Genomic DNA, 24146 nt, shown 5'->3' on the forward strand with positions numbered 1-24146 from the left:
GGTTGAAGGCACGAGGTGGGTCAGGAGGGGCTCCTTCTACCCATGCTGAGGCCTCTGGGGGGCTCCCCAGGGGCAGGAAGACCAGCCCTCGCCCAAGATCTCCGTCTGGGTCAGTTGCGCTGACCACGACGTCGAGGGGGCGGTCAACGGCCAGTTCCAGGTCTCCCCAGGGCTCTGGGTCGAGAAAACGTCGCCCGTCGACGTCGAGGAACGTGTTCCGGCCGCCGTCGAAGCCGGTGTCGATCTCCTCGTCGTCGGCGTCGAGTGGTCGACATCGGAGGGCCCGGCGTCGGCGCTCGCCGTCGAGGCGACACCGCCGTTCGCCGTCGAGGACATCGTCGTCGAGGGGATCCTCGCCGTCGAGGCCGCCGTCGAGACGGAAGGCGTCTCCGGCGCCGAAGAGGTCGACGTCGAAGCATTCTAAAAGACCGACGTCGAGGCGGTCAAGGAGATAGACGTCGAGAAGGTCCGAGAGGTCGACGTCGAGAAGGTCCAAAGGGTCGACGTCGAGGCGATCCAAGAGGTCGACGTCGAGGCCGGCGAAGAGGTCGAGGTCGCCGTCGAGGCACCATCGCCCGTCGTCGAGGTTTCGTGGTTCGTCGATCTGGTCGGGGTCGACGTCGAGACGGAGACACGGTTCGACGTCGAGAAGTGTGAATCGGTCGACGCCGAAGGACCGTTCGACGTCGAGGGGCCATCGGTCGTCGTCTGCACACCGATCTTCAGCGTCTGGAAGAGATGGTGGCTCGCCGGGAACGGCGCATTCCGGGGTGGAGACTCCGATGAAGCCTTCTACACCTCCTTCGCGGCCGGCTGTGCCGAAGGGTCCGCCTCCGAAGGCCCCGACCCCACCTCCGAAGCCGGGTCCGCAGACCCCGCGTACGGTTACTCCTCCACCCCCGGTTCCGCCGAGGGCGGTGTCGATGCCTAAGTTTCCGACGCCTCCGAAGAAGACGCCTAAGAAGCCTAGGACTCCTGACCCTGGGAGGCCGAGGGAGCGTCCGAGGCCCAAGAGGTCGAGGTCTCGCTCGGGGAGACGGGACAGATCGAGGAGTGGGCATGGATCTTCCTCACGATCCAGGCGTCACCATAAGAGACGTCGGTCCAGGTCACGTTCTGCCTCTGGGACCCGTTCCTACTCGCCCACACTGTCCGATTCGCCGGAGACTAGGGTGTCTCCGATAGACGATATAAGCACATTTCAGGAGGTTCTCCTGCGTGGAGCGGCGAAGTTGGGCATCAAGGTTGAAGCGCCTACGACTTCTACCTCGGTGATATTTGAGACATTACACAAAAGGCACTTGTCTCGCCCCGTTACCTTTGGTGCCGGGGCTCCTTGAGCCCGCCGAACAGCTATTCCTGACGCCGGCAGCGGTGAAGTCTGCGCCTTCCAGGATCCTAAAAAAGTACAGGGCTCCGGACTCAGACCCAGCCTTCTTGAGGAAGGACCCGGTACCGGATTCAGTCATCGTGACTGCTGCACGTAAGCTTCATGCCACCTCCCCTGCGTCCACGGTGCCTCCAGACAAGGAGAGCCGCTGGATCGACTCTGCTGGTCGTAAGGTGTGTGGGACATCCGCCTCGTCGATGAAGGCCGCCAGTGACTCGGCTTTGCTGGGGCGTTACGACCGGTCCCTGTGGGACTCGATGGAGCAGTTCGCAGACCTTGTCCCTCGAGACCGCAAGGAGGACTTCATGGAGATCGTCCAGGAGGGGATGCTGGTCTCTAACCAGGCCATCGGCGCCGCAGCGGACATATCCTTGCTGTCCGCGCACGGATATTGCCACGGGATTCACCAGAGACGCCATGCTTGGCTCAGGTTGACGTCACTGAAACCGGAAGCACAGCAACGCGTGGCGAATCTCCCGTTTTCCGGAGATACCCTCTTCGGGAAACACGCGGATGACGAGATGGCCAGGATGAAGGCCGAGGCGGAGACCCTGACGGCAGTGGGCTTGGAGAAGCCCAAGGAGAAGAAACCCTTCCGACAGTACCAACGTCGGTTTGGGTCGCAGGGTCGTGGAAGGGGTCAGTCTGCTGGACAACATCAACAGCAGCAACAGCAGCAGCAGTACAGGCGGCCCTTCCAGAAACGCCAAGGTGGTAGAGGTCGTCAACAGTCCTCTACCGCGACCAAGGGCCCGGCCGGGTCCCGTCCCTGAGCTGTTACTTCCCCCTCGTCCGTTACCCGCTCCGGTGGGGGGAAGCGTTCAATTTTGTCTGGCAGAGTGGAGAAAAATTACTCCGGACAAGTGGGTGCTGAATATTGTTTGCAATGGATACAGTCTACATTTCACCAGCCCTCCTCCATCGATTCCTCCCGTCAGCTCGCAGTATCAACTGCGCGAGCTTCAGGCGGAGGCGGACATTCTGCTGAGGAAGAGGGCGATCGAAGGCGTACCTCTGTCTCAAAGAGGAAGAGGTCTTTACTCTCGGTTCTTTCTTGTCCGCAAGAAGGACAAAAACGAGTTCGGCCCATTCTGGATTTGCGACAGGCAAACAAGTGGATTCGCAGAGAAAAGTTTCGCATGCTGTCGTTGCATCAGATCTACCCTCAGCTGCAACGTGGAGATTGGATGTGTGCCATAGATCTACAGGACGCATACTTCCACGTGCCCATTGCATGCAAACACAGGAAGTTTCTGCGATTTCAAGTCGGCACCAATCACTATCAGTACACGGTGCTACCCTTCGGGCTGAAGTCTGCACCCAGGACATTCTCGAAATGTATGGCAGTGGTAGCAGCACACCTGCGGAAGAACAAGGTGTTTGTCTACCCGTACCTGGACGATTGGTTGATCAAGGCCTCCTCCTTCTCGGAAGCTCAAGCACACTTCCAGAAGACGTGCGTTCTCTTGAACAAGCTGGGGTTGCACATCAACATGTCCAAGTCGGTCCCGATTCCGGTCCAGTGCATCCAGTACTTGGGAGCCTCCATCAATACGCTGTCAGCAAGCGTGTCTCCTTCGGAAGAGCGACGTTTATCACTCCTTCGGAAGGCTCAGGCTCTCATGGACACTCCGTCTACGACAGTGAGGACGGTGTCTTCTCTGCTGGGATCGATGGCCTCTTGCATCTTCCTCACTCCTCACGCACGGCTACAGATGAGACCTCTGCAGGAGTGCTTGGAGGATCAGTGGGACCAGAGGAGAGGTTCTTGGGACGACAAGATACGACTGTCTCTACATGCTCTTCAGTCTCTGAAGTGGTGGTGCTCGAAGGAGAATCTCCTCAGAGGGGTTCCCTTCCACAAGGACATTCCCACACAGACCATCGTGACGGATGCGTCTCTCCAAGGCTGGGGGGCGCACTCCGGAGACCTGCAAATTCAAGGGGCGTGGTCCCCGACGGAGTCCACGTACCACATCAATTTCCTGGAACTGAGAGCTGTTCACTTGGCACTGAAGGCCTTTCATCCGTCCTTTCAGACCAACTCTCTGCTTGTTCAGACGGACAACACGACTACGATGTATTACCTCAACAAGCAGGGGGGCTCGAGATCGCGCACTCTGTCGCAGGAGGCGCAGGCGATCTGGCACTGGCTTCTGGCTCGAGGACTGTCGATAACGGCCACCCATCTGCCAGGTGTGCAGAATGTTCAGGCAGACGAACTGAGCAGACTCATTCAGGAAAACCACGAATGGGTCATAAACGACGAAGTACTAGGAGAAGTCTTCGCAAGGTGGGGAACTCCAGACGTAGATCTGTTCGCCACCGCCGAAAACAGCAAATGCCGAGGCTTCGCCTCCAGGTACTACCAGCCGGGGACGCTGGGGAACGCGTTATGGATCAACTGGTCGAACAGCTTTCTGTACGCTTTTCCACCAATTCCCCTGATTCCGGCGGTTCTCATCAAGCTGTCCCAATCCAGGGCGAGAATGATTCTGATTGCCCCGGAATGGCCCAGACAGTGGTGGTTCACGGACCTGCTCCACCGTTCTCTCCTTCCTCACATGAAGCTGCCGTGCAGGCCGGACCTTCTCACGAAGTTCGGGGGGCGGATGGTGCACCCCAACCTCTCGTCTTTGAGTTTGGCGGCATGGCTCCTGAAATAGTGCAATATGGCCATCTGAATCTCCCAGAGGATTGTATGGACATACTGAAGGAGTCTAAGCGTCCTTCCACTAGGACTTCCTATGCTTACAAGTGGAAGAGGTTTTGCATCTGGTGTAGGTCTAAGAGCTATGACCCTACGACATGCAAGGAAGATGTCATCCTTCCATATCTGCTACATCTGGCGCAGTCGGGCCTTAATGTCCATTCCATTAAGGTTCATCTGGCTGCTTTGACTGCCTACAGGAAAGGCCCTTCACAGACTTCCTTTTTCCAGATCCCTGTGATCAAAGATTTTTTGGAAGGCTTGAAGAAAGTGTTCCCTCCTGTCAGGCTTCCTTCGCCTTCATGGGACCTGAATGTGGTGCTGTCCAGATTGATGAAGGAGCCTTTTGAACCCATTCATAAGGCTTCGTTGCAGCACCTGTCCTGGAAGGCGGCGTTCCTCGTGGCCATTACATCGGCCCGCAGGGTGAGTGAGATTCAGGCATGTGTTGCCAAGAACCTTATACTGTATTTCATAATGCTAAGGTTGTTATGCGTACTCACCCTAAGTTTCTTCCCAAGGTTGTTTCTGATTTTCATATCAATCAGACTATCACTTTGCCTACGTTCTTTCAGAACCCTTCATCTCCAGCGGAAAGGTCTTTGCATTCCCTGGATGTGCGGAGGGTGCTGAAGTTTTATGTTGATAAGACTAAAGATATTCGTAGGTCAGACCAATTGTTCATCAATTATGGCTCAGTCAGGACTGGTCTTGCTACCTCTAAACAGTCCATCTCGAGGTGGATTGTGTCCTGCATACAGTTGTGTTACTACAAAGCTAATAAGACCTTAGGGGGCAAACCTAAGGCTCATTCCACCAGGGGCAAAGCTGCTACGACTGCTATGCTCCGTAATGTTCCCATTGCAGAGATCTGCAAGGCGGCCACTTGGAAGTCGGTCCATACCTTTGCTAAGCATTACTGCCTGGACTCTGATGCCAGGGCAGACGCTCAGGTTGGGCAGGCTTCGCTGCGGAATCTGTTCGCACAGTAGTGGCGTTATTTTATTCTCCACCGCCGCTTGGTGTGGGGATGGGCTTGCCATTCTATTCACTAGATTATGACTATACACAGAGATCCCCTACTACAGAAGGAGTAGTTTCTGTCCTGTAACTCCAGTTCTGTAGTAGGGGTATCTCTGTTATAGTCATAAGCGCCCTCCCGCCTCCCCGGTGGAGAGTTATTCATGTTCATAATGCTACAGGTCTGGCGTTTTCTACGCCTTCAAAAAGAACTGAAACTAAGTTGGACCTGCTATGCATTCTGGGATACTGGGAGAAGGTTCTGGAAGGTTCCTTAAAGGCACAGTATCCTAATTAAGCCACATAATGGCAGCCTATGGGGCTTGTCTGTCCAGGTTCTTCTCTCTATCATTCCTGAGGGATTTTGCTGTTAAGCAAGGGAAATCTGTACAGGCTTTGCTGTTTTGTGGATTTTATGGTGGAATTTCTAGTTGAAGTACTGGACAGTGTAGCCTTTTTGGCTGCATTATCTGTCTTTAAATTCTCTCTTAAGTGTCTATGCATTTTCTGCATTTTTTGACACTGTAAGAGATTATTTTTGATTGCTCCAGGGTCCACGCGCATGGGCGGGACTATTCACTAGATTATGACTATAACAGAGATACCCCTAGTACAGAACTGGAGTTACAGGACAGAAACTACTCCTTCTCAGTCATGGGATTTTGCCAGATGGCAATAAACCGTAGCATGTCTCTGACCATGTTTGGGATCCACAGAACACCATATTTTCTATTTAGTTTTAGGTACAACAGGACATGTCTGTAAAATAAATTTTCTGCATCCTTTGTGTCTTTTAAAAACAATTGTAATGAACCAAATTAAAAGTATAGTGTATTTAGCTGAAAACACCACACATACTGCTATTTTGAAACTGCACGTTTAATGAATTGACTTTAAGGGTTTCTAATTCTATGGCCTTATTGGGCCTTTCAGCCTTGTGGTTCATCAGCTCTAAAGGTGCAAGAGAGCACTGTCTGCCTGCCCCCTAGAGACTCTTCTCCATACAATTTCCCCAGTGGATAATGCCTCTTTTCGTGAGGTCTCCAACAGAGGTCAAAGGAAGCTTAATATAGAGACCTTTGTCAAGAAACCACCATTACGTTCAGAGACTCTGCTTCTTAAACTAATGGCTAGACCCTTGGTAGCCCTCCTTCCAGGTCTTTTAGAGACAATGATGCACAGCTTTCCGACCTTCGCCTCCATCACCCCCATGGATAGACCACAGGAGAAAAAATACCGTTGTGATTCTGACCCGCTGTTCTTAAAGGGGATCTCTCCTCCTGATTCTCTTTTTTAAGTTCAAAATATTTTATTAAGTTTTCATAGTAAGCAATAAACAAAGTCAATACAGAAAAAACATTGTTTATCCAAAATACCTAATCACAATAAAGAGATACAGTAGGTAACAATATTACAAATATTCATTGAAAAATAGAAAGGGGAGGGAAAGGAAACAGTTATAAAACTAATTGCATTAACTATAAAATAGAGCTACTATAGCGTGGATATTGGTCTATTATAATAACAATAAAAAACTAGATATAAATATATAATTAAGAAGATACATATATATCAACAGGTTTCTAAAAAGAGTGATAAGAGTTAGAATTATGATTAATACCAGTCAAGGAAAACTGAGCTCCTCTTCTTGTAAAAATAACCCATGACCACCAAGAATGAACTGATAATAACGAAACATCTTTCCAACAGAATGTAATGGAATGGATTTTGAAGCAGCTGATATTAGAAAATTAAATAGTTTACCTTCTAAGTCATTTAAGTTTTGCGAAAGAACAGCAGATTTGCATATTAACATTTTGAATGAAACATCATCATGAATATTAACTTTTTTATAATATCCCAAACTTCAGACCAAAATGTAAAAACTAAAGGACAATCAAAAAGCATATGTTGTAATGTACCAGAATGTAATTTACAGTGCCAACAAGTTGCAGATTGAAGAAGTTTAGCTTGAAATAAACAGCTGAATAAAATATGGGAGTTCGTTTGATAGAGCGAGACAGGTAACCAACCAGAAATACTGCTAAGCCAAATATCTTTCCATGCATCAATCGATAAGGAGATTGAAAGTTCATTATTCCAAAATACCAAAATCATATTAATGTTGGTTCCTAGAGAATTAGATAATTTGTTACATAAATTAGTAACACCATGAGATGATGTGGAAACAGTTTGAATATAAATTGATAAATCCGCTTTAACATTAGAAGGAATAACATGAGGAAATGAATCTAAAATAGGATTACACAAATATTCATATTTGGTAAGGTCAGACTGAGGCAAACTAAATTTTGTTTGTAAAGCCTCAAATGATATGAAAGCATTGTTGAAATGGACATCTTTAAGATAAAAAATACCAGTATTAATCCATGAATATCAGAAATTGATATTTCTATTTAATGTAATGACCATGCTATGCCATAATGACATGTCTTCTGATTTAAACATGATAGATTGAAAAATTGAAACTAAATCATTAAAAATCATTTTAGTGGATTTAAGAATAACAGATTTATGAAACAATTGTGAGTTATTAGACATGGTTAACAAAGTGGGTAGTGGAAATGGTTTTACTATTGATTTCTCGATAAGAAGCCAAATAGGTGGATTATTTAAAAAGGAATGGTTAAACCATATGGAACTTTGTTTTAAAATAAAAGCTTTATGGTCATGAAAAAAGTCAGGTAATCCAAAACCAGCATTACATTTGGCCATTTTTTAATTTTTTATACTTAATACGAGGTGACCTGTTATTCCCAAACAATTTGGAGAGAAGTTTATCAACATCCTTGTAAAACGTTAATGAAAATTGTGTAGCAATCATGGCAAGGGTGTAGAAGATTTCAGGAGCAATAGTCATTTTAATAGAGTCCATTCATCCCCACCGTGAAAGGTGAAGTGAAGACCATTTGGATGTTTTATCTTTAATATAATTTAAGATAAAGTCACAGTTCAATGTTATTGTTGATTTTATGGATGAAGAGAATAGAAAACCAAGATACTTCAATTTATCCTTTCGCCAAATAATTTAATTCATAGGTTCATATCAGGAGTACAATAAATATGTGAAGGAAAGAATTCAGTTTTGTTAATATTTAATTTATATCCAGAAACTGTGGACTACTTCGAAATAATCACTGATAAACAAAAGTACATCATCAGCATAAGCTAAGGTTTTAATAATAACGTCCTTAATATTGATTCCTTTAATATTATGACATTTTCTTATAGAAGTAAGTAAAGGCTCAATACCTATGAGAAACAAAAGCGGGGAAAGGGGTCAACCCTTGTCTTGTACCTCTAAAAAGGGAGAATTGGTTTGAAACTTGGCCATTGATAAACGAGCAGTACAAGCAGAATACAAAGCAGAAATCATGCGGATAAATGTGTCATCAAAATTAAATGATGATAATGTATGGAATAAGAATTGCCAGTGAATTTTACCAAAAGCTTTCTCAGCATCCAATGCGAGAATTCCTGATGGTAGAGTTAAAGTGGAACCTTGTTCAATAACATGTAGCAAAGTTCTTGTATTGTTTGCAGAATATCTATTCTTCATAAAACCAGATTGATCTGGATGAATAAAAGAATTTAACACAGGGGATAATCTAGAAGCAAGTATTTTAGCATATAATCTACAATCTTGATTAATTAAAGAGATAGGACGATAATTTGACACAAGTGTGGGATCCTTTTCAGGTTTAAGAAGTACAATAATTAAAGCCTCAGTAAAAGAACCTGAGGTAATTCCTGTAGAACCAAAAAAGGTAAAAGTTTGAAATAAAAAGGAATAAGCTGTAATTTAAATTCTTTGTAAAACTCAGCAGGAATACCATCGGGACCAGGAGACTTATTTTTTTAAAGAGATTTTATGGCTGATAGAATTTCATCCTGAGTCAAGCCCAATTTTAGCTGATTGAGAAATCTTGGGTAATCCACATTTAGTGTAAAAAGAATAAATTAAGGAGACGTCATTAACATTGGGTTTGTTATAGAGAGTAGAGTAAAAATCCAAAAATTCATTAACGATATCATTGTGAGATAAAGCAATTTTACCATTAGGGCCATGAATTGAATTTATTTTAGTTGGATCTTTTTTTATACGCAAATAATTAGCTAAAAGTCTTCCAGATATGTTGGCATTAAAATGAAATTTGGATTTAGAATTAGAAATCTGAATGCCAGCTCTTTTGCTAAGGATTGAGTGAAATTCATATCAAAGTTTTTGTAATTTGACTCTATATTGAGGATCTTTAGACGTAATAAAAAGTCTCTTAAATTTTGCAATTTGCTTTTCTAAATTTGTAATATCTGCATTAAATTTTTTATTTTCGTGGGCCATAAGAGAAATAGTTACACCTCTAATATAAGCTTTAAAAGCGTCCCATCTATTAACCATAGAAGTCGAACCTTCAGGGTTAAGAAGGAAATAATCCTGAATGGCATTTAAGAGTTTAGGTTTATTATGTTCATTAAGAACAATGCCATTATTCATTCGCCATCTAGATTGCTTTGTAAAAGTTGAATTTATAATGTCAATGTTACCAATCATAGGAGTAATCACTGAGTTGATTAATTGTTTGGAGACTAATAAATAATCAAGCCTAGAATAAGAATTATGTGGATTAGAAAAGAATGTAAAACTTTTTTCTGTAGGAAAGTGTTGTCGCCAAATATCAACTAACTTTGTGGTTTGAATAAATGATTTGAAATGCAAAAAAAACCTTAGGAGGACGAAATTTAGTAAGAGATAATTTATCTAATAAAGGATCAGATATAACATTAAAAGCACCTCCAACAATTAGAGGAACTTTACCCAACTTTAGAGCTTCAGTTGTAAGATTAGACCAAAAAGCAGGAGCATCCGCAGTAGGACCATAAACATTTAATACAAATATGGCTGAATCATGAACTTTAATTTTAACTATGGCATATTTCCCGTCAGTATCTGAAATTTTACTCAAAATTTGCCAATGTAATTTTTTTGTAAAAAGAATAGCGACACCATTTTTTTTAGCCATTTGCAGGAGAAGAGACAATATTATCAATCCACTTTTTTTCATATATTCTAAGATTTTGTCATCAATATGGGATTTCTGTATAAAGCAAATATCTGTTTTGCAACTACCTAAATAATCTAAACATTTTGTACGCTTAACTGGATGACGTAAACCTTTAACATTTAATGAGACTACTTTAATATTATAAACATTAGCCATAATAGAAGAGAAAGAGAAAAAAGGTCACGAGGAGGAAAGAAAGAAGTAAGGAAAGAGTATGAAAAATAGTAGCTCCAGAACAGGCGAAAATTAAAGAGTAGGTAAAAATAGTAGCTCCAGAACATGCAAAAAGGAAAGAGTAAATAAAACATGGAAAAACTACCAACATGAAACATTAATACCAGGAATGAAACATAGAAGACATAAAAAACACAAACAACAAAAATAAGAACTATACAACTTAGAAACACATATTAAACTCCTTAATCACACACATGCATACAAGAGGAACCTGCTCGAAAAAGCCCTGTAAAAATTGTTAAATGCAACAGTCCATTAGATAAAAATAAAATAAAACAAGCATCAATAAAGTCAAGTATTGGTCACATTTGTTTCCATAGATGACTGAGATTGCATGTCCAGGAATCGACGACGATCTTGAGGATGTTGAAATGATTTCGAAAATCCATCTTTCCAAATGCACATAGTGGAAGGATCAAACAAACCATATTTATAACCAGTATCTCGTAGTCTAGGACGAAGATTTGAAAATTCCTTGCGAATGTTGACTGTGTCTTTAGCAAAGTCTTGACGGATAAAGATTTTGTTCCCATTGACCATCAATGAAGGGATCTCTCTGGCAGCCTTACGTATCAAGACGAGATGATGATGGCGTAACACTTTAAAAGTCATTTGTCGGGGTTTATCCTGTCTGGGATTACGGTGAGAAGGGATCCTGTGTGCCTTGTCAGTCTCAAATTTTTCCGCAAACTTAGTACGTAAAAGACCAGGAATTAAATTATCAAGATAGCCCCTACAGTCATTACCTTCTACATCCTCCGGTAAATTAAAGATACGAAGGTTATATTGTTTATTGCAATTTTCCAAATCCAAAAGTAATTCATGCATTGGCTCAATCTTAGCCGCAATAGGAATAAGATGGTCGATTTTAGTTTGATTGTCTTGAATTTTAATAACATTGCCAGACACTTTCATGGAAAGACCAGCCATATCTTTAAGTACATTTTTTATGTCAGTCGCAATGTTATCAGTACTTGAACGTACAGCTTGTAATTCCTCCAATAAAGTGGATAATGAGGGCTCATTAATATCCACTAATTTTGATGTGACTGGAGGAGGAGAAATAGTTTGCTTCCTTTTGGTAGACATGTTAGTAGACTGCTTATTTCCCGTATGTGACAAAAAAGAAAAAGTTTAAAAATAGCAGTCTGAAAAAATATGGTGTTGAAAAAGGAGAAAATGCTGCCTGGATATGCAGAGTGCAGCAGCTATAACCAGTTGTTGGAGCAGCTCACCTTATATAACTGCTGCCAAACGTGGCCCAATTACTCAAAAGGTAAGGCCCAGAATCCTGGCTTGATGCTTGCACTCGTCATGGCAATGAAAATGCCTAAAGTTGCCTCAAACCTGCATAAATTATCGTTGTTTTTGACTCCAGCGCCGCGAACTAGCAGGAGGCGGCCATCTTGACAAACGCGCTCTTGCGACTCCGATCAGAATGATTTAACTCTCCTCCTGATTCTCTAACAGTGTCTGCAGCTAATAAGCTCTACTTCGTGGTAGCCTCCACCTCTACTGCTCCTCTTGAAAAACCAAGCAAATGAATGCAGTAAAAAGGAAAGTCTGAACATTACCTGCTACACTTTTAAAGGTTGCTAATTATACAGCCTTATTGAGGGGATGTTTTTGACAGACTTCCAAGGCAGAACCTGAAAAAAATCTGAAATTCTAAAGGACGGCATGTTGCTTCCAGATCAGACCATCATTCCTATAAAAATTAGACTGACCTAGCTGCTTGAGAGGCCTTCCATGGCCTTTCCGTGAGACATTCATCTGGGTTAAGTTTAACATCTTCGACTCTCGGAGCCAGCAAAAATGAATGAATTTGCCTTTTTCCATCTCCTCCCTCGTTATTCTCCATGCAGGCTTTCTGGAAAAGGCAACTGCAGCTACAGAGTCAGGAGCACCTATAACCACAGCAAAGACTATTTTTCAAAAATAAAATCAAAAGTGCAAAGGAATAGACATCCGCAGTGGTAAGAAAAGCTTCTCTGGTGAGACAATGACGCCCAATCTATGCTAGAACAGAGCAGCACCTAGTTGGGGGAAAATATACCAACCATTTCCCACCTGTCAGAGCACCTCAAACAAAAAAAACTATGAAGTCTGGTTACAAAGTCTGGTTTCATTCTTCTCAGATTTCCCTTTCTCCGTGGAGGTAAGACAAGGATGCAACAAGAAAACAGTCGTTTATTTACAATGTATTTACCTAGAAAGTTTGTTTTGCCCTCTTTGCCTTCAGACCCTCCCTACAGTTGTACATATGGTAGCTTGGTATTCTGTTCTACTCTTTACGGTTAACAAAGAGAATCACATGACAGAAAAGGAAAGGTTGCTTACCTTTAATCCTAGGTCTCTCAGTCGATAAATAACCTGCCTGCCACCAGAATATATCAAATGTGTTGTTAAGAACTGGGTAAAAGATGATTTTTCTACTGTAGTTGCTCAAAAAACAAGTGCCTCAGTGAGTCTGCACTGCATAGTGGAAAGGTTGACTCCCTTAGAAATCCTTAACTGTGCAATGTCAGATTAGCACGGTGTTCTTAGCCTATTGGAGGCTACATTTTCCCTTTACCTAGGATTTTTCCAACGGGTTCAAGTCAGCGTTTGAAAAATCAAAACCAATGTGTAAAATATTGGCTCTTGTACAAGGCGTGCTTTTTGTACCTAAAAATTGAATTTGAAAATACTGAGTTCTGGGAATCATGCACATGCGCAGAGATATTCTACTGTTTCTGGTTTCAGAAACAATGCTTGTGAGAGAGAAGTAGGATTACAGGTAAGTAACTTTACTTTCAGTACCAGCCAATTGGATAACAGAGTTGTTTTGGGATGTTAAGATGGAAGAACCTTCCTTGCCTTGCAGTATTGACCTGTTACTTTAAATTTAGCTGCTCTAGGAGACTGGAGAGCAAGTGTGTAGTTTTGAATGTCTGTCAGACTTAACAGGATAAACAATTTGTTCTTGTGGAGTCACATTGCGGAAATAATGATCTAGGAAGGTCTCAAAGCTCAGTCTGGGTTCAAGTAAAGTTAATTTTTTGAAAGCTGCAATGTTTCTGTCAGTTACTGATACAGCATCATGTAGGACTGGCTTTCTCAAGGGCCCTTAAATTAAAGATACTCAGGTAAGTATGTCCCCTCCACTTCTGGTATCAATTTAAAGTTTTAGCTTTTTGTCTTATATGAAGAAAGCCTTATTCTGAGAATGTAGGGGTAAGTAGTTGTTGACCTGCAAATAAAGAACCTATTTAATATGCATTGTAAGTTTGCAGCAGCATTTTGCATTTTCTCTCAAAGACCATAAATAAATTACATGTTGTTAGAACTGTTTTGTGACTTATCATTTTCATGTCCAATCTTTACATTTTTGTAGTGTTATTTCCATAAATTTGTTGATTACATTTCTTAAATGGTACTCCTGTCAGCCAAGATAATTAGACAGTCTGCAACTAAGAGAGCAGATAAACTCATAGGAATCCTTCACAAAGGCCACTCCCCCACATGCTGTCAGCAGAATACAGACCTTGCTGCTTTTAGCATTTTCCACATCTGTGTCGAACAACTTCACAACATTGCTCAGTGTTGTAATTTCAAGATATATGCTGTGTCCCTCCATAATCATTAGAGAGGAGTTCAGTGGAAAGGCAATTTAGTAGGAAGACATCAAATCTGCTTATTGGTTTACAGTGTGCCAACGTTGTCTTTTTTACCAGCAATCTATGTAATATCTGTTGCCATGCTTTACATGTGCATTCGCAAATAGAGTTGCAGTCGTAATCTTACTAACACCTGGTGCTAATTTGCACTCCTTTACCCTGAATTTAAAATCCTACTGACACACATTCTAGTGTTTAAACGCTTGTAAGACACCAACCTCCAGGGAATCTAGTAATTTCTATCTAAGATATAACAATTCTGAGTCTTTTGCACCCTACCTGGATCAACTGTGATCACACATATGGTCAGCCCTGCATGGTTACTTTTGCTGCTTCTCTGCCATTTAAAAGGTTGGATACATTGATTATTTCCAGGCTTAAAGGCTTCCTAACCTGAGATTGTGTTATAAAGAGGATCCCAAAAAGGTTTGCAGAACCTTGGAAGAGCAGAGCACACTGTGTCTGCCCTGAAAGCCTCTCCACATGCATATAGAGGCACCAACTATCAATTTAAATTGTGGGAGGTCAGGCAATCCGGTAAAATCATCATGGGTCATAGCCTAGTCTCTGTAGTGAGCCTGTCGCACCTTAAAAACCTTTCACAAAGCCTTGAAGACAACATTCCTCTGGCTATGAACTGTAAATCCAACTAAAATCCTGCACTTTCTTCACCCTACCCCTTCCCTCCACTGAGGATCATGCCAAATTCAACTGTTCTTCTGAACTGAAACCCAATGATGTAACGGGTAGGCTACTGCAACTACCAACAAACTGCTGGACAGGGTAGCAAACATATCAAAATCACTAATGGCAAAATTCAGGAGAATGGACCTGCGAAAAGTATTATTTTTTGCACAAAATATTTTTCTACAAGCTTGAGGCCCTTCCGGGGGGGCGCTAGGTGGCGCATTAGCGAATGGTGACCTTCTCGTGTGGCTCACGCCGCCCAGCGTACATTATCCTTTAAAACATCCTTTTTAAGGTACTTTTTGGGGATTGTGCCTCCATGATTGGGGAGTGCGAGTCCTCCGGCGCACCCTGAAGGATTGTGAGCAAGATCGGCAAGCACCAGAGCCCAGGGGAAGCTAGTGAAGATTGGCCGAGCCGGACGTGTGGAGAGCGCTATGCCGGCGACAACCACGCGAGACCGTGGCTTCCTGCGCGGCCCTGGACCTTCACCCGCGGTCATCCAGCGGCGACGGACGGGGCACACCGGGACCGGATATTGCATGAGATAGGGTCCCTGGTGAGTTGAAATCGCCCCTCTGTCCCTCCCGCAGCGCATATTTGACCATCCTGTGAAAGTACAGAGGACCCGCAGGAGAGGCCGGCAAGAGGCCTAGCTACGCGATTGTTCTCCCGAGCGAGGGGTGCCCCTCTTCCCCCCCCCGCCCTCCGGTCAATCCATTGGTATCGACCGGACAACGGCCCGAGTACTTATCCTTGTGGGCCCTGGGGAAATACACAGCCCATGACCACGTTGCGAAGGCCCCCCCCTGCGCCATAAGGAACGGACTACTTCGCCGTTCGGAGGGTGAGCACTGACATCGGCTCGGAGCCGCGCTACAGATCTGAGAGGCATTACGGTTGAGGTGCCTCTCTACTACATGCTGACTTACATCAGTGAAAGACATAACAGGGGAGCCCTCGGAAGTGGAAATGTGGCTTGGGGGCGGCTGCGGGGGAGGGGCGCACACGAGCCACGCCCCTCGGGACTAAAGCTGCCATTGGGAGAGGTTGTATGGGGATACGTGTGTGCCATTGACCTGCTGACACCACTTGAGGGAGGTGCTGGAACGATCCGAAGTCCCGGCGAAGACATTCAGCACAGATCCCCCTCACCAGGTGCCGGTCGGTGTCCCTCGTCCCCCCCCCCCCCTGTCTCCTCACGAACTCCTGACCTGCTTCCTAGGCTTCGGAGCCTGGCGCAAGCTGCGCCCCTCAGAGTGGGACCCGAGGACGGGTGAGGACTACAACGGGACGCGTGTCCCTTCTTCTACCCCTTAAGCCCCGCCGGATTGGCTAGTCAACATCTGGAAACATTTGTGGTGGTCTGCACTGTGGAGGTGGCGCGGGGACTGCCCCCCTGCCCCCCCCTGAGACACAGCTCTGGTGCGGACACAGCTTTTGATCCTTCATTTGCCTGATTGCCCTCCCCCTGCGACCTTAGCAGCGGAGCCTGGTCTTTAGGATTTTACGAGAGGCGGCGGACTCACGCGGATTGCTGCAACCATGGGCAGGCCAGACACTAAACAACCGATGCTCACGTTTGAGGCTGCTAAAAGGGAGACTCGCGCGAGTCAGGACCAGCAGAGTCTAGCGGGATCCAGTGGCGACACTGGTGGCTCCACAGAGCAGGCAACTGACCTACAGGATGTCCTTCGAGAAGTCCGCCAGGGGTTTGCGGATAAAGTGGACAGGATATCCTCTCGTATGGATGGAGTAGTTTAAAAGCTGGATGTTCATGAAGAACGGATAAAGGAAGCAGAACAACGCATATCGGATGCAGACGACACCACGGCGCGGCATACCTCACAACTTACCAGGATGGACAATCTGCTGCGTATAATTGCTGCGAAGAACGAGGACTTGGAGGCGAGGAGCAGACGCAACAATGTCCGTATTTTGGGTATTCCGGAATTGACCAACACGGGCAGGCTGGAGGAATATGTAGAAAAACTTCTGCTGACAGCAATTGATACGGAGGCCTTCTCTCCCCAATTTATAGTGGAGAGAGCTCATCGCTCGCTGGGCCCCAGGCCTAAACCTAGCACTCCTACCAGACCCATCATTGTACGTTTATTGAACTACAGGGACAGAGATGTGGCCTTGCGGGCAGCCCGCAGCACGAAATCACTCATTTGATGGCAATTCCTTTACCATATACCCTGACTTCACCCCTGTGGTCCAGGAGGAACGGAAGAAATTTCTGGATGTGAAAGCTAAGCTCCGTAAACTGCAAATTGACTATGCTCTCCTCTATCCGGCACGTTTGAGAGTCACTCATCAAGGGCGACAGACCTTCTTCACGAAACCACAACAAGTTGAGGACTTCATTAAACATCTGAAGCGTTCCAACAGATCTGGAGGTGAGGGGGCGGGATCACCGGATCCCCCACGAGAGGACATAGAAGGAGATGAACAATGAACTATCCTGCACTGATCGATTGTTTTTTGATCTGGTCACCTCCCATGTGAGTAACTATGATGTGTGGGGGGAGAGGCCTATGCGGTACTGGCTGGCTACCGTATGGATTAGTGTGTGGTGCAATCCCCATGATACCTATTATCCTATTGCTGGGCAACCCTCTTCGCGCCTGTTGGGAATGCGGCCTGTGCTACGTCCGCGGCGGATATGAGGGGTTGAGGTGTCGCCACCTGGATATGGCCCCCAGCGGGAATTACCCTATGGCTAGTTGCCGTTTTTCTTCAGGAGGGGCGTTAATTGGCCCTTGGTTTCTGTTCGGTTTGGGGTGGGGTGGGAGGGGAAACAATACTGGCTGGTTGGGGTTGCTTCAGTGGGAGGAGGGAGGGGTAAGGGGGAATGTATGGGGGTTGCATGGTTTGCCTTTGGTTGGACGACATGGCCTAGCTCCTAGATTACTTATCTTGCTGATGAATATGATGGGATTGGTGACAATGCGATGGACCATAGTACTGAGTGCTTCTTGGGCGGCGGCGACATGGGAGAAATTGCATGACATGAGGATATACTGCTGGCTGTATGGCTCAAGATACTAGGTCAACTTTAAATATACCTACGTAGAATGTTCGGGGACTGGGGAACCCTCGGAAACGGCGACAAGTCCTTGCATATTTGGACAGGCATAATGTTCACATAGCTATGCTGCAGGAGACCCACTTTGCACCCAGACATTCCAATATCTTCGCATCATGTTGGGCCGAACACAGGGTGTTCTCCTCTTACTCTAGTTATGCGAGGGGGACGGCAATTTTGGTTAAGAAACAGGTGCCCTTTTCCTTGGTGGGATCCCGATCTGATGGTGAAGGTAGATATAACATACTGTGGGGCAGACTGAGCACTGAGTCGGTTACACTGGTGTGCTGTTATGGCCCGAACATGGATGAACCTAGCTTTTTCAGTGCCTTGTGGATAGAGGTGCAGAGAATAGATTCGACTCATGTCATTTGGGGCGGGGATTTCAATGCTACATATGCACCCACGGCGGACAGATCGCACCCCAGCCCTCATCATCACACCAAAACATGTATGCTGCTTAGAGAACTCATTACAGAGCATGGCCTCATAGATGCATGGAGACACCTACACCCGACAAAGAGGGAGGGCACGCATCTAACTGCGCATGCAGCTTCTTGGGCGAGGCTCGACTATTGACTTGTCACCAGGGGGCTTGGGCCTGCCATATGCGATACAAGACATTTAGCTCGCACTTATTCTGACCATGCACCTGTCAAACTAGAGCTTTCTTCAGAAGCCCTCACCCCACCGCGCAGCGCGTGGCTATTGAACCCCAAAATGCTAATGGATACAGCTTTCCAGGAAGAACTGCGCGTAGAGATCTTAGATTTTTTTGAACGCAACAAGGGCACGGTGCAGGAGGTAGAAACCATCTGGGAGGCTTTTAAGGTTACACTTAGGGGATACTGCATTTCCAAGGGGGCAGGGGTGCTTCGGGATATCACTGCTAGACTCAGAACACTGGAGCGGGATCTTAGAACTATGGAGGAACGCTTACAGAGGGCCCCAGACAGTGCAACACAGGAGAAGTTTAGAGCAACACTCACGGAGTACACGGAAGAGGCACAAAGGGAAATCCATTTCAGGGGAAAACACTGGCAGGCTCGCAGATACGGGGATGGAGAGCGCCCCGGAAAAGCGCTAGCTGATGTTATCCGTAAGCCCCGATATACTAATTTTGTGCTGGAACTAGGGACAGCAGATGGTATGCGATGCTGTGATACGAAGGGCATCCTATCGGAATTTCTCACACATTACGAGGAGTTATATACCACCTCCGGTGCCACAAGCATCAGACTAGACGACTATCTGGGAGATGTAGCCCGTGGCTGGTTGAGTGACGCAGATCGCAGGTTTTTGAACGCACCTTTCGAGCTAGATGAGGTGCGAGATGGCATTATGGGACTACAGTCTGGCAAAGCCACTGGGATGGATGGCATCCCAGTTGAATTTTATAAAACATATGTGGATATTATGGCACCCGTTCTTCGCGAGGTCTACGAGGAATCGCTGGAGGTGGGCTCTCTCCCCCCCATCCTTGCGGGAAGCCCTCATAATATCCCTGCTGAAGCCGGACAAATTACCACATCTATGCGGGTCTTATCGCCCGCTTTCTTTGCTTAACTGCGATGCAAAGGTATTGGCGAAGTTAATTGCTAACCGACTGACATTACTATTGGAGAATCTAATTCTCCCGGACCAATCTGAGTTTCTCCCGGGCAGAGCGACCTCCTATAATCTTAGAACCCTTTTCACGATTATGAATAACGTTACACCCGAATTACTACTGGCTGCGGTTTTCTTGGATGCAACCAAGGCCTTCGACTCTGTTGAATGGCACTATCTATTCGCAATTATGGCCCGTATGGGGTTCCCCCCGCTCTTTCTCTCCTGGTTCCGCCTGTTATATCACCAGCCGGGTGCTAAGATACTTATCAATAGCCAGGTGTCGCCGCGTTTTCCAATCACCAGAGGGACTCGACAGGGTTGCCCCCTGTCCCCATTATTATTTGCCATAGCCACGGAGCCGTTGGCGGCCCGTTTGCACCAACACCACAATGCTATGGCTCTACAGTGCAATATGCGGCAGATTCTTGTCTCAATGTACGCAGACGACATCACTCTCTATGTTCGAGAACCGCAGACTAATTTGAACACTCTCCTGCAGGAGTTTATAGTGTTTGTGAAACTATCTGGCGATCAGATTAATTGGGAGAAATCATGCTTCTTCCCCCTATCGGACGCAGTGACTCGGTTCCCACTGGACTTCCCGCTGGAGTGGTGTACGGATGACCTCCGCTACTTAGGTATCGGCATAACTAGAAATAAGGACGATTTGATGAAACTTAATTATGGTGTGGCGCTGTCTAGCATCACCGACAAGGTGACCAGATGGATCAGACTCTCACTGTCGATGGCAGGCAGGGCGTCGTTGATTAAGACGTCATACTGCCCCAGCTGCTGTACTTATTTTTAAATATCCCTTTTTATCCGGGACAGTATTTCTTTAAAGCCCTTAAGTCGGAAATGATTCGGCTGGTGTGGAGGGGAAAGCAGGCTCGGCTGCAGTGGGCTATACTGACCAGACCCTATGCGGCGGGGGGATTCGATATACCTGATTTTGAGACTTATTATATCTGCGCTCAGGCTCATTACTTACACTATTGGGTGAATCAGCGCAGATACATGCCGCAGTTAGCAGCGGAGCATTGGCTGGCCCATCCCATACCAATTGAGGGTGCTGTATATATGGATATAAATGTGCGTGAACGAACTCAAACAGTAAATGCCACGGTCACGGCATGGCGACGCATTGCGGACCGCCTGAACTTTCCGGTGCTCTATGCTCCCTGTTTGCCTCTGGTGTATCACCCTGCAATGCCGCTCTTGCAAGAAACCATCTTTCATAAACTACAACACCGCACATCCATTAAGACTTGGGGGGACTTGTATGAAGAGGGCAAGTTCCGTACCTCTGATAGCATATTTCAGGGCACACAGAGCACACCGATGGATATTTTTTTGTACGTCCGTCTTAAGCAGGGAATGCGCTCCCTACACTCAGACTTTCCAACTGAACCTCCGCAACTTGCCCCCCTGCAGATACTACTGCAACAGCCATCGCCGAGGCGGTTAGTATCTCTCCTTTATTGCATAGTGCGTGACCAGTGTCCTTTGGAGGACGCGCCGTCCCGCTCCAAATGGGTAGCTGAGCTAGGCGCTCCCATCACAGACGAACAATGGGAATATTGCTGCTCTCTGACAGAGAGGATCTCTGCCAGCAGCAGACTGAGGATCATACATTTCAAGTACCTCTATAGGCTGTACTACACCCCGGTCAGTATGCACAGGTTCCATCTTCGGGACAATGACAGATGTGATAGATGTCGCGCCCCTCATGCTGATTTTTTGCACTTGGCCTGGACGTGCCCAGCTATACAGGAGTACTGGGACCAAGTTTTTGTGGCCTTGCGACGAATGACCGGTGTACCCATAGAGGCATCGCCTTTGACCGCTCTGCTAAGTAATGTTGCACTTATACCGCTTGCCTGTAGAAAATACACTGCGCTAGCCCTGCTGATGGCAAAAAGACGAGTGGCTTGTAGGTGGGGTAGGGGACGGGCGCCTAAGTTTAAGGAGTGGATTGACGACTTAACATACTGCCAAGACCAGACTACACTGCATGCTGAACTACTGCCTGCCTCATCCAGACCACAGGACATATGGGCGCCACTAGTCACTTATTTACATTCAACAGGTTAGAAGGCGAACGTGTGAAGCATGTGAGCGCGTAGTTGTATGTTTCCCTACTGAGATCTGTTCCCTGCGTGGTTGAGACTGGTGTGCACGTGTGTGGGGGTCTGCATCGACTCCTGCAGCGTTTCTGAGGCTGCTTACTGAGATAAATCGGAGGCACTTCCCTATTTACATTGGATTTCCCATATATAAATGTACTGACATGTGAAATAACGCGGCCGGCCCGAAGTGGTTGTAGGCGACTTGCTGTGTTCTACAGTAACTAAATCCGTCACTTCTGATATATAAATTGCCTAATTATATGAGCCGCTGGCCATAGAATGGTTGTAAGCGAATGGCTGTGTATATGTATAACTACCAATAAAGGTTTTTGAAACTTAGAAAAAAAAAAGCTTGAGGCCATTCCCCCACTATTTATATTTTTTAAATTTGCAAACTCTATGATATTTGCAATATTAAGAAAACAAATAAAAGTAGACATTTTTCACTTTTAAAAATTAATTTCCTCCATAGGTTTTCTTAATCCACTGCAGATCATTCCTGTGACTCTGGGGTTTGGTTGTGGTTCCACAATGAGATCATACAGGACTAGAAAGTGCCAGTCTAATGTACAAGCTACCTATGTACATCATGTAACTAAAACATATTGATGCCTAGCTCAGCCAAAATTCCATGGTGGGGTAACTGTCAAAAATTGAGCCAACATTTTTCCTACAATCTCATTGTTTAAAGGTATGTGTGAGAAAGACCTGAAAAACATACATTTTCAAATTTTCACACTGTATAAATTATAAAATACTAATAGACTATCCTTTCAGAATGATAGAGTTGTTGCCTCATTCCTTCTAGATACGATTTCTTTGCAACTAGGGGATAATGAATAGCTCTGTTAATCAAGTCAAAGGATTCATAATGATGCGATTCAAATTTTATAAGTAAACTACATAAATAAACTGATCCAACATAAACAAAGTCTTGCTTGATATCCAAGGGATTAGTCCTAGTTACTCCAAAGGCATTTTGACTTACGGGGTCTTTCAGGTCCATGCAAGAGCCCTGCCTGCTATTTGGCTTTGTTGTCATAAGTTCTTTACAGACTTCACCGATACGATGCATCAGAAATGCAGCAAAACATATTTGTCAAATAGTATATCGGGAATTACCTGTCCCTTTTAAAACAAGTCTAATGTTATAAATGTAGGTATATCTCTTAAAGTTTTTGCTATATACCTGCTACATATCTGTTTGTTCTACCCTAGCCTGTTTGTGCGATGGAAAGAAAGAAATTTAAATATTACTACAATACCTCCAATGTGAACATTTTAGCTGGAGACACTAGCAATATTTGTTTTAATGTACCCCACATTCCTTTTTATGATTGATGATTGTACTACTTCTACATTCGAAAAATTAACGTTTGGTATTTTCGTTGTAGCATACAGAGACGCTGAACATCGTGTTTTTAACCTACTTCAGAATATTGAAGCGAGCACAGAAGTCTCTTCTCCTGCCTGCTGTCTTGGAAGGACTTGCAAAGTATGAACTTTTTTTATGAAACTAACTGCTCTACTGCAAAACTGTCTTATAGAGAGTCCTAATAATCTCTGCTAGAAAAGGTTTATTGGGTGGTACAGAACACTGCAAACCTAAGATGCCAGAAAAGTGAGAACTTATGAACCAGTGCCCACAGGTTAGCCAGTCACTTGTCACACTCTAGATTGCTGTGCAAATGAGTTACGCAAAGTTTTACTAAACTCAGTGGTTGACTGCAGTATAAAGGAAGCTGTATATGACAACATGCAGAGGTTCTGTGATCTTGTGATGACTTCACAAAACTAAGGGAATTTAAAATCCACATGACAAGTGCACCACTCTCCACTTTGTCTGTTAAGGATGACTAGTCAACCTTTAGAGCTAAGCATTTGGAAAATAGTGTCTACAACTTTGAATGGTTGGATTTGGCCCAACTGGTGTCTTTTGACAACTGTGCAATCTTTAAATACTGGTTTGCTCACTTAAATGTGTCGAAAGATATGATTACTCACTGCTCCTGTAGTGCAAGATGGGAAACAACTTTGAAACACCATGTTCTCTTATTAGCCCTGGCCACCAGACCGAAAATTTTATTTTAAATCTTATTACGTAAGACATGTAGATAGCAGATTGTAAAGCAGCCCCATTACAAAACATTCCAAATCAAAATGTGTCATTATTAAATTATTATTGTAATGTCTTCCTCTGTTTCTCCTGTCTGGTAATGTAAAACGAAAATTCAATTTAAAATGATTTGTGTTGCTTTGTATTACTCCTCTCTGATATCATACCATTGTTCTTGCTTTTAATACTTCCCTCCCCCTTCTGTAAAATAATGATTGACAACAGTATGAACTCTTACAGCCAAGTTACTAACTTGCGCCTGTGAGCAGCTGTCTTGCACAGACCCGCCAGTACTAAAATTCAATCATTGCTCAGGTTGGTTCAAGTGTTGTTTTGCCTATGTGTCTATGCAGATATCCAGGCAAAGGTGCCATGCACTGGTGCAGATTTGAGTAATCAAGTCTGTAATCTT

At 45.1% G+C, this 24146-nt stretch overlaps 1 protein-coding gene across 1 annotated transcript in view; it reads left to right on the top strand.

The window, feature by feature from the left end:
- Positions 1 to 24146, top strand: part of NOC3L (NOC3 like DNA replication regulator) — a 493023-nt gene that overhangs the window by 312435 nt on the left and 156442 nt on the right. The window contains exon 13 of the mRNA XM_078643385.1: positions 23013 to 23113. Coding sequence (XP_078499511.1) covers positions 23013 to 23113 — 101 coding nt within the window. The remainder of the gene's footprint in view (positions 1 to 23012; positions 23114 to 24146) is intronic.

This window comes from Lissotriton helveticus, chromosome 5_1, assembly GCF_964261635.1.
Source record: "Lissotriton helveticus chromosome 5_1, aLisHel1.1, whole genome shotgun sequence".
NCBI lineage: Eukaryota > Metazoa > Chordata > Amphibia > Caudata > Salamandridae > Lissotriton > Lissotriton helveticus.